Here is an 18,707-nt window from a genome sequence, read left to right as displayed (position 1 = left end):
TGTATTAGAAGGTTCGTTCGTTAGTCAGGAATTCGAAGATTGTTTTAAACCTTCGAAGGCTCGTCAGACGCCATTCACGCACAGTTTTTTTTTGTTTTTTTTTTTCCTGTTTACAGAAATCGTTTGACAATGTGTGAATACTATAAATCACACGTTAAATGTCACTCACATGCAAAATTCGATCTTTTTATTTGTATAATGCATATTACTTAAACAAAAGTTGTGTTAAAATCCAACCAAATCTTTATACGTAGCAACTCTGTATGTGCCGCTGCCATTTGTATGAAGCAGGGTATGTTATCCAAAGCACTGGGGGGTACCTATAGTGCTTCAGTAAAATATGTACTGAATACCTAGTGTACAAGACAGTGTAAGAGAAGTGCTATGGTAGAATATGTTTGAAACACACAAAATATACGCTAACACTAATAATTTTAATTTGGGAAAAAACTGAGCACCGTCCGTCCCTTACCCCTCCAGCCCATGTTAACCAAAGGCAAATTTCTTCATTCACCATCTCAACAGCAAAGCGATAGCATAAGCTGTATTGAAAGGAATGTCCCGAAACCCCTCTGCTGTTTGGGATTTTTTTTGTTAAATGTCCAGACGACCAAAAAAAAAAAGTTGAATGCAAACTGTGCAAGTGACTGCTGATGTATCATGGTGGCACATCCAAACTCTGGGGTCTCTACAATTATTATTATTATTATTATTAATATTAATAATAATATTATTTTAGTAGTAGTAAAATGTGACTGTGCCCGATAACCTGCTTGAAACAGTGACTTTCAAATTAAGTTTGTTTTGCTTAAGTCCGCTGCAGTTAGTGCTGCTGCAGGTTACAAACTAGATTCGAATGTTAGTAGTACCTTGTAGAATGACCAGTTATTCCTATATACACATCATATAATTTGCCCCAGATTGAATTGTGGAAAGTTCTGCAATATGCTAAGGAAAAGTAAATGCTACCAGAAACTTTTGGGAAAATATTTACCCATTTGCCAGGTTACCTGAATTACAGGAAATTATGATGTGGGACCGATTTTGAGTAATATTTACATTGTTTACATTACATTAACATTCAGACCTAACAAATCACTTTTTCAACTCAGTCATTCTGCAATAATCCAGAAAAAGCTAAAATTGTAATAAGAACACACTGACTGCCAGCCGCCACATTTTCCAATCAGCAAGCTATAAACGGATGTAATTTGCTTGGTCTGTATCCATAAAGCATTTGCGAGTTCATAAACATAAGGAGTTCCAAATATTTATCAGCATGCTTGCTTCAGAAGTGTGTGTGTGTGTATATATATATATATATATATATATATATATATATATATATATATAGTAAGACGGCCGTACTCACGGTCGTTCGTTTGCCCCTATAAATTACAAAAACTGTTTTTAGCGCTTGCGTGCACTTTTAATAAAACAAAGTAAACAAACACCTAACTCCTACTCGGAGTACTAACTGAACATTGATGCAGGTCCCTGTCTAGCCCGCAGGACGGCTAAGCCTTTTACCTGACATAAACAAAACAGTTTCACACAGTACCTTTTTGTACGATTAAACACACTATCAATCGGGCTTCTTCACACAGCAGCCCTGAATTTACTAACTGAGAACAGAGAAACTATTATAGGCAGCTGGCTCTAATTTATAATGATGAGGCCAGCTGCTAAAACAATAAAACAATTAACAAATTAACCACACACATTTGCACGTGTGTTTTGGCAGGGAGGATTTTAACCCCCCTCCCTGCTCTGTTACAATATATATGTTACGGCCAATGTCGTCAATGGCCGGGCATTGTTGTCAGTACCCAAGAGCAGCGGTCAATGACGTCATTGCCCAATTTTGTTGGTAAATGTTGTTATAAAGACCTAAATAACGACACTGGCCGGGCGAAGACAACATTGCCCAGTATTAGGTGGTCAATGTTGAAACAATCGTAAATACAACTACTAAAATATACTGGAGCTAATTAATAAATAAATAAATAAATAAATAAATAAAAAACCTTGCTTTATTCAACAAAATGTATTCAATATTTAAAAGAACCAACTATACAGATTTAAATTAACAACAATGCATACACCATTTTACAGACTATCAATTTATAACAAACAGCTCTATAAATCAAATACATTCTCAACTGTTATTTTTAAATGAGAGAAAAACAGATATACACCTGAAAATAGAACAACTGCTTAATAGCAAATAAGAAACAGGAAAATGTATCAAACTCAGAAGATTTATTTACACAATATTTGCAAATGCTCAGAATGAAAAGAATGAGAAAAGTAACAAAAACATGTATATGCTTTTATAAACAAAACCAGTAAAACGGTAAGAACAAACAGATTAGTAGCTGATGAGTCAATTGAGAAAAAAATCTAAATAATAATAATAATAATAATAGTAGTCCCGAAAATCAAAATGCTGTATAAATCAGTCTTTTGTCACGGGTGACCCTGAACCAGTTATTATGTGTAGTAAGAAATTGGATTCCTTTGCATGGAGAATTTCAGTGGCTAGAGTTCACTGCACCTCGATTGATTCAGATTCAGTTGTATTAAGTCTGCCCACTAATGATGTAGAGCAAAATAGGTATTGTGGTGTTTGCAGAGCCGACCCGAGCTGAACCCAAGACAGAAGTGGAGTCCTGCTGGGAACGAGCTGAAACATTGGACATGGACTGGATGATTTAAAAATGAAATGTATTAATGAGATGATATGTGTTTTAACCATTTGTAATGTTTGAATAATCTTTAGTCTGTAACAAATACTGTAAAGTGCTCTCTCTGTAAGACCGTATAACAGAATCTGGTACAACTTGATACACTGGCCGGCCTTGAGCAGTCTCTTATTAAAATAGGCACGGTTCCCAGAATTGAGTGCTAAAATCTCTGTTAACAGCTTGAATACAGAATAATGCTGTACTAATAGATGTATGTTAATATGTTTGCTTTAAGTAGTATAGATTGTTGTAGTAACATGTAATCATAAGTAGTGTTAATGATTGTTAGTTTATGTAACAGTGTGAAATACTATGAACAATTTTTATGTGTAAAATCATATGCTCAGTCCTGCCTGACATGATAGCATACCTGAAGCTGTTTCTTATCAAGATGGGCATGGTTGAATACTGAGTCCCAATTTAATGAGAAGGATTGCCTCTGTGCTTGCATTTAGGAATTATACTTTCTGAATATAAAGAAAAAGGGGTTAAGAGTAATTTTTAAGGAAAATAAGTATTTTAGAAGATACACCACAGAAAGGGAACAGAAAAGTTAAATAAATTGTTATTGTGATATTGCTGCTATGCTGCTGCTAGTAAAGAGGAGAATAGTTAACAACCATATTCTATAAGGAGTAAAATACTTAGTTTGGCTCTGAGTTAAAAAGATAATGCAGCATAAAAGGATGTTGTGTTTAAAATACAAAATAAAAAGATTGAAAAAATATTGAAGAATAACTTTATAAGCAAAAGATAGGCTTTGGAAAAGTAAACTCTGTGTAACCTGCTTTTTCGAACTTTCTACAAGCCTGCCCTTGGAGGGATCAGTGCTTGATGCCAAGAGGTCTTCGTTGGCAAGAGAAGCGGGGATTCTCTTATCAGGAATTTACGGTATCAAGGCTAGAAGTATTCTTCAATTTATAGAAGAAGGAAGGACAGAATAGAAATGGTCTAATTCCAAAATATATTAAGATAGTTAGTTGCCGGGCGGAACAAGCACGCAAGACACAGGTGTGAGGAGACTTATAGAAACATTAATCATTACCAAACTTGGCAAGGAAAGAGGTGTCTCCAACAAACTGGATTTAGCCAGTATGTGTATAGCTGAAAAATACAGGGTCATCTGGATGCCAATTAAGTCCAGGCTATGAGGGGCCCATAGATGAGAAAAACATTGCAGCTTTACAGCTCAGTAAAATAGTTAGGTTTTCCATAAGAAGAAAAGCTCTACACTAAAAAAATATAGGATGGAAGTTCCCTATAATACCTGCTAAACACATACCTGTAAGGAAAAAGGAAACTAATTTGAGTAAGATGACATGAGGTAATATAATTTTGAAAGCCAAGTTCATGTAATCAGTTATAACCATTATAAATATAACTGCTATATTATGATACAACTGTTGGTGTTGCATATATTCAAACACCACTCTTTTTATAATGCACACAATTATTGGTGCTGCATATATTCAAACACCACTCCTTATTATAATGCACACATATTAAGTGGTGAATCAAGGTAGCAAGGATCTTGTGAACTCTGCTTCACCTAACTTTTCAGATGAAGGAGGGGGCCAAGAATGGGTGGATAAGATCATGGGCCAGTGTTGATTTGTTGGCATGTGACTCCGATTGAGTCTGAAGAGTTGGTTGAATTCTTTAGAGATTACTGTTTGCCAAGAGATAAGGACTGTCCATATAGATTGATGATTGGATCTAATTGGGGCCTCCCATTGCTTTCAATGGGACAAAAATTGTATAAAAACCCTGGGCAGATCACACTGAGACCACCACAATCAAGACTCAGCTTGGCAGAGCCACGTGGTCCATCCTTTGCAGATCTTCACAAGGCAGTCCTTCTCTTTTGTTCACGCTACTCTCCCTTATAATAGGAGGTAAGCATATTAATGGTAATATTGTATCTTGCATGTATTGGTTATATTGCTATGAGGTTTTGAAACTATGTTTTAGTATTGAGAGTGTTATATTGAATGTGCTAAAATATAGCAGTGGGTGCTTGTAGGCTTTGCTTAGCTGGCCCGAGGGCTGCACTAAATACATATAATTGTATTATGTTATTGAAGTATTAATGCTGAGCTTGTAATAAACTTAGGATTGCTAATTATTATTACATGTTTCTGGGTTTTGGTAGTATGCGCAAACCATTAATCCAATATTAAAGGCATTTTAATAAACCGAAGGAGCGCTGATGTTGCTCTGATTCGTAAAACTTCAAATAAATGAGTCTGAGTGATTTTCTTGACTAAATAAAGGTTTAATGGACACACCGCTCGTCCAGTGCTCGAATGCAAACCACTAGGAGTTTTTAACATCTCTGTCCTCCTCAACGTCTCCCCTGAGTTAAGCATGTGTACAGAGCAAATAATATAATAAAAAGAGATCGTGAAAAGTGAAAACGTGACACTTTGTTTAAACATCCCGAAATATCCAGTCCCCCCAAAAAATATTTTTAATCCACAAAATAACTGGGAGGGAAAAAAAAAAAAAAAAAATCGGGATGATTCTTGAGAGATGATATTCTTGCTGAGCACAGTTTAGGAATGAAGATCCAACAGCAGGGCAAGGCATACACAGTAATAACACAGCTGCGTTATAGTTTTTTGGTTGTTATTTATAGCTTTTTTGTATCTTTCCATAAGCTATACTGACTGAACTACAATGGATTACAAATTTAACAAGCAACTCCATTTAAAAAAATCCGCGCATGCCACAGGACGTCTTTTTTTAAAGGGATCCTAATCGAAAACCAAACTGTGAGCTCATTCTTTCTGTGTACCTTTTTCTTATAAAAATAGTGCTGCCTGGCCAGGCTTACTGCTGCTAATAATAAGAGACAGCAGGTGGAATGCTTATCGTCCCACGTTATGAGGTATTTGCTACAGATTGGCATATTACACACATTGCCCGAGACTCACTGGGCATTGTTGACAATGGCCGGCCAATGACTGAAGTACTCTACATTTCTGTTACGAAAATAACATCACCCAAAATTAGCGGCCAATGACTTCAATAGCCGGGGTAATTGACCGAGTGTCTGTAACACACACACACACACACACACACACACACACATATCAGGTAAAATTACCTTTTACTGAACAGGCATTTACAACAAAATACAATAACAAAAACTATGGAACTATAAATTGAAATAGTGTATGGATAATAAATACAGTCTAAAAGATTTGGTTTAAAATGTGTTACATCAATAATATTCATTTATTACATTTATGTTTTCCTTGCTCTTGTGAAATGTTTGAGTGAAAAAAGTGGTGCACACTGTAGTCATTTTTATTTTTAATTTTTTTTACAAACTTAACTTTTATTGTTTTATTCTTAGATCATCGATTAACTTTATGGCTGAACAAGCATCTCTAAAAGCTGAGCTTGTCAAAGTTTCTGATACACGTATATAGTTCCTGTGAGGTATCATTTCTAAAACAGTCGCAAACATTCTGTGTCCGATTCTGTGTATTTAAAATAAAAACAGTATTGTTTGGCGGAGACATCTTACAGGTATGTGTATGGTTGTCCTGGTGTAGGGAAAGTGATGCCAGACCTTTCCTGTTGTCTCCTGTACATTTATTAGTTGTGGAGTATATGTCTGGGAGAGTCCAGCTGTCCACCGACAGGTGCCTCAGAGGGCCATTTTGCAACTGTAATTGAAAAAAACCCAAAATAGTTTAATAATGACTTCACTAAATTACAAAGAATATACAACAACTGTAACAAGGGCGCAGGACTGGAGTGTTGTTATATTCACTAATAATTCACCAGCAAACTACTGTATTCATGCCATAGCACTAATTTCAAGTTATGTTGTTCTTGTGCGAAACATTAGTCATTTATTTTGATTACTTTTGCATACTAATCAAAACAAAATTTTCTTTACTGTACCTCCCACCAGCGCTATGTGATTACAAATAAAAACAGTACTATGAGTAACCACGTACTTGCAGCAGTCCTTACTAAAATGTAAGTCGTTACATCTGTGAAGACAACTCCAAATTTAAATTTTTCATTTCACTGGCTTCCAAGTTCTGTGGTTGATTTGAAGACAAGCAGTCAACCTAGGTAACACAATTCAGCCTTTCTGTATATTAATCTTGTGTTACTGTATTTGCAAAGAATATTGTATATTTCCACTTCAGAATATCTCAATTCAGTGCAGGTTTCAACTCAACTGTAGTCCAATACCTATGTAGACACTTACCTCAATGTTAGACAGTTGTTCTTTTTGCTTGGTTTTAATTTCTTCCTTCTTCTGTTGAATGAAAGGTAAAGTTATGTCAAAAAGAATACATGTATTTTGTTCATGCTGTTGGGCTGTTTGAAGGGACTGTGTCCTTCCACTGGGTTTCTGGTGTTTGTTTAGAGCCAATTTGAGCCTGGACAGATCTATATAAGAAGAGCTGAGAACCAGCTCATTTGTTCTCCAGCCAGGACAAGAAGGTTTATCAAACCCAGGGGCTAGAGGGCCCTTTACCTGGACAGACACCACATTAAAGAAAATAAATAACACATTTGCAGGACTGTTGAACTCGCCAAAGTAAAATGTAGTCTATGGCAGAGTAGCCGGTTTCGGACGAAGGACCAAACACGATCACAATTTTGTTTTCTCGCTTTTTTTTAAAATTGTAATTGTTTTTTGTGTAAGCTGAAAAAGCAACACCACTTCGAGTCATGCCATCCTGGTAACACAGTGATGGTGCATAGTAGTGCAGATTCCAGCATTTGCATCATTATTTGAAGAATTGTTTTGTAAACACATTAATAAAACTTGTCGGCCTGAGTGGAGAGTACAACTGTTAGTCCTCTGTCTCTCTATCTCACTCTGTCAGAGTACTTCCACAGGCCCAGTTACTGTACAAGTTTTTTTTTTGTTTTTTTTATAAATTTAGTCGTTGCCAATTATTTTTATTATTTTCTCCCAATTTAGAATGGCTAATTATTTTTTAAGCTCAGCTCACCGCTACCACCCCTGCGCTGACTCAGGAGGGCGAAGATGAACACACACTGTCCTCCGAAGTGTGTGTCGTCAGCCGACCGCTTTTTTTTCACACTGCGGACTCACCATGCAGCCACCCAAGAGCTACAGCGTTGGAGGACAATGCCCGGCCAGTCTACAGGGGTCGCTGGTGCGCAGTGAGCCGAGAACACCCTGGCCGACCTAGCCCTCCCTCCCCCCGGGCGACGCTCGGCCAATTGTGTGCCGCCCCCTGGGAGCTCCTGTCCATGGTCGGCTGTGGAATAGCCTGGACTCGAACTCGCGACGTCCAGACTATAGAGCGCATCCTGCACTCCATGTGGAGAGCCTTTACTGGATGCGCCACTCAGGAGTTTTAACACTGTATTTCAGAGAGAGTTACTGTATATGTGATTTTTGCATGCCAGACTGAGTTTTTGCAACACAAAATATAGTCCTTTGGTTAATTCACAAATTGGGTTAATTTACATTAGCAATTATGTGTAATAACCATGAATACAGATGAGCCTGGCTTTTTTGCATAGGGAGTTAAGACGCTCGTTTGCAATGTCACTGGTTCGCTTCCAGCCTCCACCCTGTTACGTGTGCATGCACTTTTGAACAGCACAGTATCACAGTATCTGTAAGCTTACCTTAGCTCTTTCCAGTAGACGTTCCTGTGAGTAGATGGGGATTCCTCCATTGCTGCGATTGGCATAACGGTTCACAAACAGTGGGTTTACCATCGCAGCTCTCCTGGTATTCTAGTAACCAGACCAAAAAGTTGTAAAATCAAAGTATTTAACACGGATAGAGTTAAACAAACTTTCATGTAAGCCTGATAACACCCCCAGCCAATGCCACAACACCCTGTCGTAGGGTTTGATATATTTTGACATAGTATTTTGTACCAGTACGTATTAATGGATTGTAATGTAGTTATTTTAATATTAATAACTGCAGTATTATTTTGGTAACCGATTGTTATGCGTCTATAATAACCACTACATAAAACTGTCACATGGTTATAAACTTGCATATGGTTTGTGAACCATAAAACTCAACTCTTTTGGCACACTGCTTCTGAATACATCATGCCATACTGCCACCCGGTGTCAAGTCTGTGATGTTGCTCTTGTTTTTATTTTATTTCAAATAGTGTTGTATTTTTTAGCAGTATAATTACTTTAAGCATCTCTCCAATATTGGAGGCTTTGAAAGCATTCAGGTGTGCCCTTTGGTTGCAGTTGTTAAATACTATATCCATTATAAGCCCCAGTAATCATCCCAGCCAATCAGGTTCATGCACGGTCATCATGTAAGCAAAACCACATGGCATAACACAAGGCAGGGCAGCATACTGAGATATATTGATGCCCAGATTGCACACATCACATGGATTGTGCATTGTTGTTAGCTAGTTAGATTGCTGGTTTAATATCCTACAATGGACACCCTTGCAACTCTAGAATCTTGAAACCCTCACTCTAACAGCTGAATGCAAGTATATCATGCATTACGTTGTAATACTGCATATTTAAGCCAGCATGAGTTGAAACTATGCAGTACCTACCAGTTTATTGTGAGCATCTTGTACTTTTGAAAATGTGAAAACTGGAAGATCAGCACTAACAGTTGTCTGCCTCATTACTATCTTTTCGTTCGGTGGAAAACATTTGGTTGCTGGTTCCGACTCGCTGTCACTATCCTCGCTTGAGCTTTAAAAAGAAAACCATAACCATAAAGTCACATTTCAGTATTTCTGTATGCTTGGATCCTTTTCAGCATAAAATAGTGCTAGACTGGCTGTTTATTTATTAAAACACTAGTTTTTATGCTAAAGAATAAGAGCGCATTTTCAGATAGCTCTTTATTCCAAATTGTCATTAGCTTAATATTGACTGCCATGATTAGAAGCTAGCCACTGAGAGATCTCTTAATCAGTTCGAGGCTCACTTGTATCACACTGAAAATGCAGCTGATGTCAGATAGAGATCTTTTGAAGGTGAAAGTTAAATGCAGAAACATTTACCAAATATGTGTGTTTATTTTAAAACATGACAAAGAAATATCTCATTATCTTTATATCATTTGGAACGTGGTGCGTAACAAGGGTGAAGGCAAAGTGTGAAAACAAAGGGTTGACCCCACAACTCAACTCAAATGCAACAACGTATAGAATGAAAAAGAATGACATACTAAGACTCCTGTGCGGCCTCAACAATCGTCAGTTGTTTCAGAAGTTCTAAACATCTCTGCAATGACTCTGGTGGAACTTGTTCTTCAAGAGCTATGAAGTCATCATCTGGATTTTGAAGCACTGGGAATGTTTCTGAATTCTGTTGAAAAATAGTTAGGTTTTCCCCCATAGGTTCTTCCCCTTAGGTCTAAACTTGTATTCCTGAACTATTATATTTTGAATGTAAACACTGCTTCTGATTACATCATTGCATTGCAACATGGCCCTTTGTTTATGCTATGAAAATCAAACATCGAACAGGGCATCTTAGCATGATTACCTGCATGCCTTCACATCATTCAGTTGATCTAAATAGTGGTGGATGTGCTGTTCTAAAGACAGAAATAGAACAGCACATCCACCACTATTTAGATCAACTGAATGATGTGAAGGCATGCAGATAATCATGCAGGTTCAACAACATCAGTAATGAAGTGCTGGTGAAATCAATCTACTGAATTCGATGGACAGTAAAAGGGATTTCCTAAATATTGATTCTGTATGTTTTTGGGGGTCAAAAGTGACAAATGTGGTAGACTAAGAAAGACTTAAGTTAACTACAGTGTCAGAGTTGTGAAAATAGTTCATTATAATGCCCTGTTGAATCCAGGATACTAATCTGCAAGACCACTTTCTACTATAGAACTCCATCCAGTAATTTCAATTCATTTAGGAATTCACGGGGGGTGTCCGCTGGGCTGTGAGGATAGAGCAGAGTTAGCAAGGAATCTGCAACAGATAGATGGGTTAGTCTGGGACTGGGCACTGAGCGTAAAGTGGGCCACGTCCCTAGCAAAGGAAGAACAGTGCCTCACATGGTGATGTAGAAAAGCGCATGAGCTGCGAAAGAATGGACCCCCGGCTCCCCGCAGAGACCCTCACCGTGAGACAAACAATACAGACGCGCCAGTGCATAACATAAAAGAAACAGCTGGAAAAGATGGGAAAGGAAGGGACATACGTGACAAACTGGAGAGGTTAAAATAGTGCTAGTGTGGTATGGTTATGTGATTACCTGCCGCTCAGTGGAGAGGAAAAAAACCCTTCCTAGAAGGAGAAAACCTCTGGTGGCCCTGGCGGTCAGGTAGCCCCCACTCCGGGCATGCTAGCCAGTCTTTGGTGAGCTGCTGTTATGTCTGTAGGGGATGAACGGATGTAAGAGTTGACTGCTGAGGAGGACCAGTGTCCCATGTTTTTGATTACATGAATATTAATATTTGCTTTGGCTGCGGAGGTTGCTGCTCCGATTTGGAATGAAAGGGGGTATAGGATTGGGGGGAAAGGCCGATTCTGAGGACAAGAGTGGTGAGATGGAAAGTGAACCAGTGGCGGGCTATGATTGAGCGAGATGATTTGAAGAAGGTCGTGAGAATGAATGCCGGATGTGGGAAAGCTGGAAATTGATGGACCTGTAAATTCTGCTCATCTTAGGAAGCCGAAGAAAGCAGATAGGCACAGCATTTTCATAACGAGGTCCTTGAAGGGGTAAAAACAGCCTTTCCGAAGGGTCGTAATTCATGAGAGCAATATGTCTGTTGAGATAGGTAGTTGAGGGGAGATGACGGGAGTGGAAGTTTTGAGGACTGAGTGTTAGGCGGACTGAGGGTATTAAAAGGAGAGTTGGGGAGGGGACTGAATTTAAATGATATGAATATTGAATGCCGACGATATATGATTTAATTGTAGAGGGAGTTAGATGAAGAGAGTCTCTTGCGTGAACAATGAAGGCTAAGATGTAGTCTTGATTGAAGAGGATAGGTTGGACGTAATTTTGTGCGCAGAACGTTGAGAATGTTGTCCAAGTGGTGGTTAATGAAGATCTGGTAGATGGGACTAGAGCCGCTGTGATGTAGTGTTCGGCTGATTGCAAGAGATTGGAAATGTTTGAGGTCAGTCGAACAGGAGCAGATGGTGAGATGGAGTTTCCAGTGGGGATGGGGATGCTGAAGGGACCAGTTGGTGGAAGTGAGGCATCTGTAAGCGAGAGAGAGCATCGGCCGCTTTATTATGGGTACCAGGGAGATGGTGAGCTTGTATTTTGAAATTATTGGACACTGAAATCCAGATTAGCCATCGAAGTAGCTGCATAATAAGGAAGGAAGAGGAGTGTCCTTTGTTGATTATTTGAACTGTGGGTTTATTATCAGAATAGAAGATAATTTACTTTCTGGACCACTGGTGCCCCCAGAGGAGGGCAGCTGCAACGATAGGATATATTTTGAGAAGAACTGTAGATTTGAGATGAGGGGGTAGATTCTGAATTTCAGGGGGCCATTTGCTGGCAAACCATTGGGAGACTAGAAAGCTGCTGAATCCTATTAGAGAAGTGTCTGTAAAGAGAGAGAGATCGTGGGATGCTGAGATGAAGTCATCGTAAAACAGAGAGAGACCGTTACAGTGGAAGCGTAATGTAGTCCACGTTTTTATGTCTTTAGGAGCGTCAGATGATATGTTAATGTGAGAATTTAAAGTCTTGACTGTAGTAGAGAATGTAAGGAGACAAGAGATGAAAGTCCTGCCCGGGGAGTGATGCATAAAGCGAAATTTAAATGGCCGAAAAGAGCTAGGAGGTCTTGTTTCTTAATGGAAGAAGAGAGCTGGAATGCTGTGATGAGGGAGCGACTGCGTTGTAGTTTGGCAGGTGGAAGTCTGGCTTCGAACTTTGATGTATCGAGTGTTATGCCCAGGAATTCCAGAGAATGGACGGGACTGATGGTTTTGTCTTCAGATAGTGGGACACCGCGGGAAGCGAACAGGTTTTTCAAAGGTTGATTACTTGTGCTGGAGGATGAGATGTGGGGGAAATAAGAAGGAAGTCATCCATTAAATGGAGCAGAAAGGGGACGTGGCAGGAATTGAGGAGGATCCAACAGAGAGCTTCTGATAGAGTTTCGAATATTTTCGGGCTGCTATGGCAGCCGAAAGTGAGCTGGGTGGCAAAGTAGTATTTATTGTTCCAGCTAATTCCGAACAAGTAGCGTAATTTGGGGTGAATGGGTATGACCTTGAATGCGTCCGATATGTCTGCTTTGGCCATGAACCTTGACATGCGAGTTTAATGGCGTCTGTTATTTTGATATAGTGTAGTGAAAACTGATCATGAGGAATTAGAGAGTTTATGCTGCTTGTGAGGTTTCCTCGAGGGGCTGAGAGGTAGATAATGAGGCGCTTTTTGCCTGAGTATTTGCGGGTGGTGATGCCTATAGGGTTGATGCGAAAAGTGGGAAATGGAGGGGCTGGAAATGGACCACCCAGGAAACCTTTGTCGATTTCTGTTTGTATGAGAGAACTGACTATATTAGGTTCTATCAGAGCAGAGTGCAGATTTTTGCAGGTAAATGATCATGAAAGGATTTTGGTAAGTCCTGTGGAGAATCCATATGAGAGGCCATTGATGAGATATGAGGTGAATGCTTTGTCTGGGTGAAGTTGAAGCGCTTGTGATAGAGCTGGAATTGGAGTGGAAACTATGAGCATATTTGAATGTCATTTGGGACATACTGGACAGATAGACTTGGAGTGGGTGAAAAAAACTGCAGATGTGTAAGAATTTGCACGATGGATGATAGCAAACTGAGGAGTTGGGGGGGGGGGGGGGTTGCCTAAGGCTGCTTGCAGTTGAGGAGAAAGTACGGGCTCAGCAGATTGCTTTGCAGAGGAGATTAAAGAGAGTGATTCTGTCTCAGTCAACTGGAATATTAATCCCTTTTTCAAAAAGAGCTTTTAAGAGTTTGGCGATGGGCCAATCTTTGTTGAAGCTGCAAAGGACACTGTGATTTGGACTTGTGTTTTGAACGGCGTGGTTGCTGGGCTGGAGACTGGATAATTGGGGAAGCAGCTGGTAAAGGAGCTGCCGGAGTCTTCGATGGATTTGCAGCAGGATGAAACAATTCATGAGAGCAGGTAGGAAACTCTGGTTGAAGCAGGTAGGAATCCTGGTCGGAGTCGTCCGAATTAGATGAAAGAATAAATCGGCATTGGTTAGGCATAATGACTGAAATTATGAATTATTTTAACAAAAAGATCTGAATTCAGAATTAGTTTGGGAGTCTAAATTTTGTCTTGAAAGTGAAACACTAGCCAGAGAAGGAATGTGAGATTGGCTATAAATAGGAGGTTAATTATGATAGACATTAATTAATTAATCAGCCAAGGTACCACCCCCTGAATTTCGCCCTAAGGCTAACATTTAAACTACAGACTAAATGTATCATTGTGTTACTAAAGACTGATCATTTCCATGAACATTAACATTAAATGCCCAAGTCCATTAAATAAGAGAGATGGAATTTTGATTGGAGTGGAAACTATGAGCATCTTTGAATGTCATTTGGGACATACTGGACAGAGACTTGGAGTGGGTGTCGCCGCAAAAAATGCAGGTGTGTAAGAATTTGCATGATGGATGATAGCAAACTGAGGAGTTGAAGTTATTGCAAACCCATTAAATAACACTAATGAGATGTTACCATGTGACACATATATCAATGGACTGATCTAACCAACAGAAATAGCACATGTAATAGCAATCACCATTTTGTGAGAAACATAAAGACAAGATTTACCTTTGGGACAAAAACTTTTTCTTTGTTAACCAAGGTACTCAAGTCCTCAGATGTGTCGTCTGTATCAGTACATCCTACCCCAAAAAATAACTTGCATTTTAGGTTTTGATAATTAGAAATTGAATACATTTAAAATAAACATCAAATAAAGATTTTAGCTCTTGTTACTCACTACATGACAATATTTAACAAATATCATGTACTGTAGATGATATAAAAGGGCACATTCATGGTTAGTTCTATGCTCATTCCTACACAGTAATGTGCTAATATTATTGACTGCAATCCACTTAGCAAATGATCTTCAATAGCAATGTAATAATTTTGTACTAAGGGACAACTGAAGCATACTGATGGTAGAATGGTTCCACAGTGTTAACATGTTCATAATATGACGTGCAAATGGTATCACAATATAATGAACCAAAGCATACTGGTAATCCATTAAACTACTGTACCTTGATCACTGTTCCAAATCCATTCTGTTGCAATTGCTGTAACACTGTGGTCTATAAATAATACCAGTACTAACTTCAGAGAAATACAATGGCATTATAGTGGTATACCAAAGGTATTTTTCTAAAACCTTCAGTCATATCAGTGGTATCCTATCAGCTTCAGCAACTAACTTCACCTTCAGTGTTTTCAGTGTATCCAGGATCTTCAACAGTTGTTCTTGTGAATGTTGAAGCTGTTGAGTGTGAGCTTCTTTTTCTGTTGCATGAAACTTGCTGTGCTACTGAATGAGACATCTGCAGGATCAGTTCATTTAGCTTTCTGGGGGGGGGGGGGGGGGAAATCACAAAAATGTTTTACTGATATATCATCTCTTCATAATAATAATAATACTACTACTACTACTACGACTACTACTACTACTACTAATAATAATAATAATAATAATAATAATTATTATTATTATTATTATTATTATTATTATTATTATTATTATTAAAATCTAATGTACAGCTTCAAGGCCATCTATGAATGTGTTTAACATAATTGCGAGTAACCACACTTACATGGGATCACTCTTTAGACTGGCGTAATCCAGGATGCTTTCACATAGATGTCTCCCTATCAGTAAGTAGTCTCTAATGCTGAAGTGGCGAGGGCCAGAGCTGTGCAAATCAAAACATGGTAGAGGGGGCATTGTTTAATTATCATCATGTTGTGTAGTTTCATCAGTTTTATATTCATTGGCACCAACAGGTGAAATTCCATATAAGTGTAATTCACTTCCCGTATTACTTTGAATTACCGCCGCTCTTGAATAATGCTTTCATGCTGCTCTTTCAAGCGCCCTTACTGGAAGATTTTGAAAGTACCTAAAATAATTTTGTGGTGTGGTTTAACACAAACCTATATTTCACAGTTTGTATTAATGCGTTGAAAGATTTCCCTGAAGAGGTGTTTATTGTAGCTACTCTTACTCTGTTTTGAATGTCCCAGAGAAAGAAGCTTCCATTGTGAAGGAGTTGTGGATACCCAGTTGTCTGTACATCACAACACGGCCTGTCGATTCCTTGTTTCTCTTGACGTGGAACCTGCAGCTTTTCCAGTCAAAGCTGTGGGGATCCTCAAAGCAGGACAAAACAGGGATGTCGGTCTGCCGTTGCTCATCATCTTTTAACCCTTCCTACCTTTTAATGTTTGCAATCATTCAGAACGGTTCCAGGTTAGACTGTTCAAATCATTGTTCATCTGACAGTGTTAAGAGGGCAGGTTGAGAACAGTCTTGATAGAAGAGTAATAGAACATAGAACTGTTCAGAATGATTTCATGGGGAGGGATACAGCTGCAGTATTAAAATGGCATTTGTGACAAAATGTCCTTAAAGCTATCCAAATAGGAAACTAGAGACTTATATAAAATCAATTTATTTAGCCTTTTCCTCTCAAGAAGAGATGAAATACAAAAGCATAGCTTCGAAAGGCCCACATATCTCTTATGTGCTTTCTGCACAATCTGTTTCCCATAATGACTGACATGATGCTAGCGACTGCCTGTCCTGGCTTATTCCATAGTAACAAATATTACTATTTTAAAAATCAGCAAACATCTTTGTTTGCCTGCGAGACCTATGCAGTGATTGGGTAATGCATTACAATTAATAATTATTTGAAAAGTTTGACATGTTTTACCTTCTGAGATACAAGAAATGGGAAAATCCTTTCCCGGAGATGAGAGGAAACTGAGGAGGACTCTGCAGATGCCTGGTTACATCCATACATGAAGACATGAGGTTTCCGACTGTGGCCGTGTAAGTCACAATACAACAGTATCTACAAAGGCATGCATGGGTTAATAGACTGGTACATATTAATACAATATCTTCAAGAGCTGACACATTTGAACATCTATAATAGCTAAAGCCCAGTGATGTATAATATACAATGTATGCAAATATACTGGTGTCACTGTTTCAGAAAATATTTAAATATCCTTATTATTGATATTATTATATGTTTAAACCTGTAGTATGGGTGAAAGTATCAATGGGAAAGAGTCACATACATACACTTGAAATACTCACACCGTGGTCTTTCTGAAATTCCTCAATCATTTGTTTTGTGTGCCAAACAGTGGGGGTCACTTTTCTTTCAGGATGATGATAGTTTCTATTTAAGTCTTGGGCAGCCAGGGAGCACCTACAAATTCACAAGAAAATGTTATGCACTATGTAACAATAATATTCATATATTTATATAGCACCTTTCATAGTGGACCACCATCACAAAACACTTTACAGAGGTAGGCTGTGAACTGTGCATTATATGCAGAGTCACTTACAGTAGGTCATTGATTTAACATCTCAGAGCACAAAGAGGTTAAATGACTTGCTCAGGGTTGCACAGGGAGTCAGTCAGTGGGATTTAAACCAGTGACCTTATGGTTACAAGCCCTGGACTTTAACCACTGAACCACACTGCCTTCTAACAAACTCACATACTGAGACATGGTTATGATGACATAGCCAGCTCTCTTAGCTTAACACTGTGTTGGGACTGCAAGGCCACTGCTTTTAATATAGCAATAGAACTGCAGTAATCACTTTACTTTCTAAATTCTGTAATTTAACAGAACAGTTAAAGGGGCAATGCTGAAAAATAATTATTTGACAGTCCAAAGCTTTATTTTTTAGAAAGCTTTCTGACATCCATATGATATATTTTATAAATAAATAAATAAATAAATTAATTAATTAATCTGCTGCCAGTCAGATGCTGAAATTGCAGGTGGATACATACACTGCCAGAAGTCACTGCTTATAAAATCAAAAACACTAGCACGTTATTTTTCCTATACAGTATGAACCAAAAATATCTAGTGTTTACCTGTAGTTTCCCACTATTACACCATCTGGATTCAGCATGGGGACCAGTTTGAAAACAAACCTTCTTCTTAGTTCCTGGTAAAGCAAAGTATTATTATTATTTTGTCACATAAAAAAATGACCATAAGATGTTCCATACCTTGTGCCAGTATAATGTGTTTAAGGTTGATATTTGTTTTTGCCTGCTACATCAGATTAGTGGAACTATGGTATTTGGGTCTTGCCCACAAGGAACACTGTTTGTGCTGTCCCACATGCTGTTTAATCTATGTTCAGTCTAATGAATGTTTTTAAAAATGTATATAAATACATAGATTGACTTAAAACAGAACTGACAGAGAGTGTGAAGTGGAAAATAAAAAAATGGTGTAATCTTAAACCAGTTAATTGAATGCTGCTTTTGGCATGACTAAAATGTAATGGCAAACTGCCCCAGTCTTACACATTTTCAACCAAAAAGTAGACTTGATTTATGTTTGTAGTCATATTTATATTTTACTTTTATTCACAAGTTGTTTCCAATTTGACCTTGATTTTCACAAACAGTTTTTCAATGTACAATGCAACAGGGTACTATAAATAAAACTAAAATCAGTGCAAGATTGCTATAAAATGATGATTATTATTATTATTATTATTATTATTTAGGAATGACATTTTAAATTTGGCACCTGGGCGAGGGGTTCCTCGGATGTCAGGAAATCCAGGACTCCTTTCATTACCCAGCTGGAGGGGGTCTCTCCCGGGTGGACCCTCGCTGTCAGCACCACCCCCAGTTTACTGGAACAGCTCTCCGCCGTATTCACTGGACACACAAAGCGTTCACACAGAT

At 38.4% G+C, this 18,707-nt stretch overlaps 1 protein-coding gene across 5 annotated transcripts in view; it reads right to left on the bottom strand.

Annotated features, from left to right (window-relative positions):
• Positions 1 to 2,247: 2,247 nt before the first annotated feature.
• Positions 2,248 to 18,707, bottom strand: part of LOC117411093 (uncharacterized) — a 65,531-nt gene continuing 49,071 nt past the window's right edge. For 3 of the 5 annotated variants that reach the window (XM_034018179.3, XM_059025760.1, XM_059025762.1), the window contains exons 12-24: positions 18,547 to 18,680; positions 17,877 to 17,950; positions 17,075 to 17,189; positions 16,683 to 16,823; positions 15,972 to 16,117; positions 15,561 to 15,659; positions 15,173 to 15,315; positions 14,539 to 14,612; positions 9,934 to 10,073; positions 9,308 to 9,452; positions 8,388 to 8,498; positions 6,982 to 7,032; positions 2,248 to 6,424 (exon numbers count right to left, since the gene is read on the bottom strand). In XM_034018179.3, coding sequence (XP_033874070.3) covers positions 6,143 to 6,424; positions 6,982 to 7,032; positions 8,388 to 8,498; positions 9,308 to 9,452; positions 9,934 to 10,073; positions 14,539 to 14,612; positions 15,173 to 15,315; positions 15,561 to 15,659; positions 15,972 to 16,117; positions 16,683 to 16,823; positions 17,075 to 17,189; positions 17,877 to 17,950; positions 18,547 to 18,680 — 1,655 coding nt within the window. In that variant the 3' untranslated portion in view covers positions 2,248 to 6,142. The remainder of the gene's footprint in view (positions 6,425 to 6,981; positions 7,033 to 8,387; positions 8,499 to 9,307; positions 9,453 to 9,933; positions 10,074 to 14,538; positions 14,613 to 15,172; positions 15,316 to 15,560; positions 15,660 to 15,971; positions 16,118 to 16,682; positions 16,824 to 17,074; positions 17,190 to 17,876; positions 17,951 to 18,546; positions 18,681 to 18,707) is intronic. The other 2 variants (XM_059025761.1, XM_059025763.1) reach the window with 2 other exon arrangements.

Source organism: Acipenser ruthenus, chromosome 6, assembly GCF_902713425.1.
Source record: "Acipenser ruthenus chromosome 6, fAciRut3.2 maternal haplotype, whole genome shotgun sequence".
NCBI lineage: Eukaryota > Metazoa > Chordata > Actinopteri > Acipenseriformes > Acipenseridae > Acipenser > Acipenser ruthenus.
Note: the sequence above shows the minus strand (reverse complement) of the source record. Positions and strands in the feature narration are given on the sequence as shown.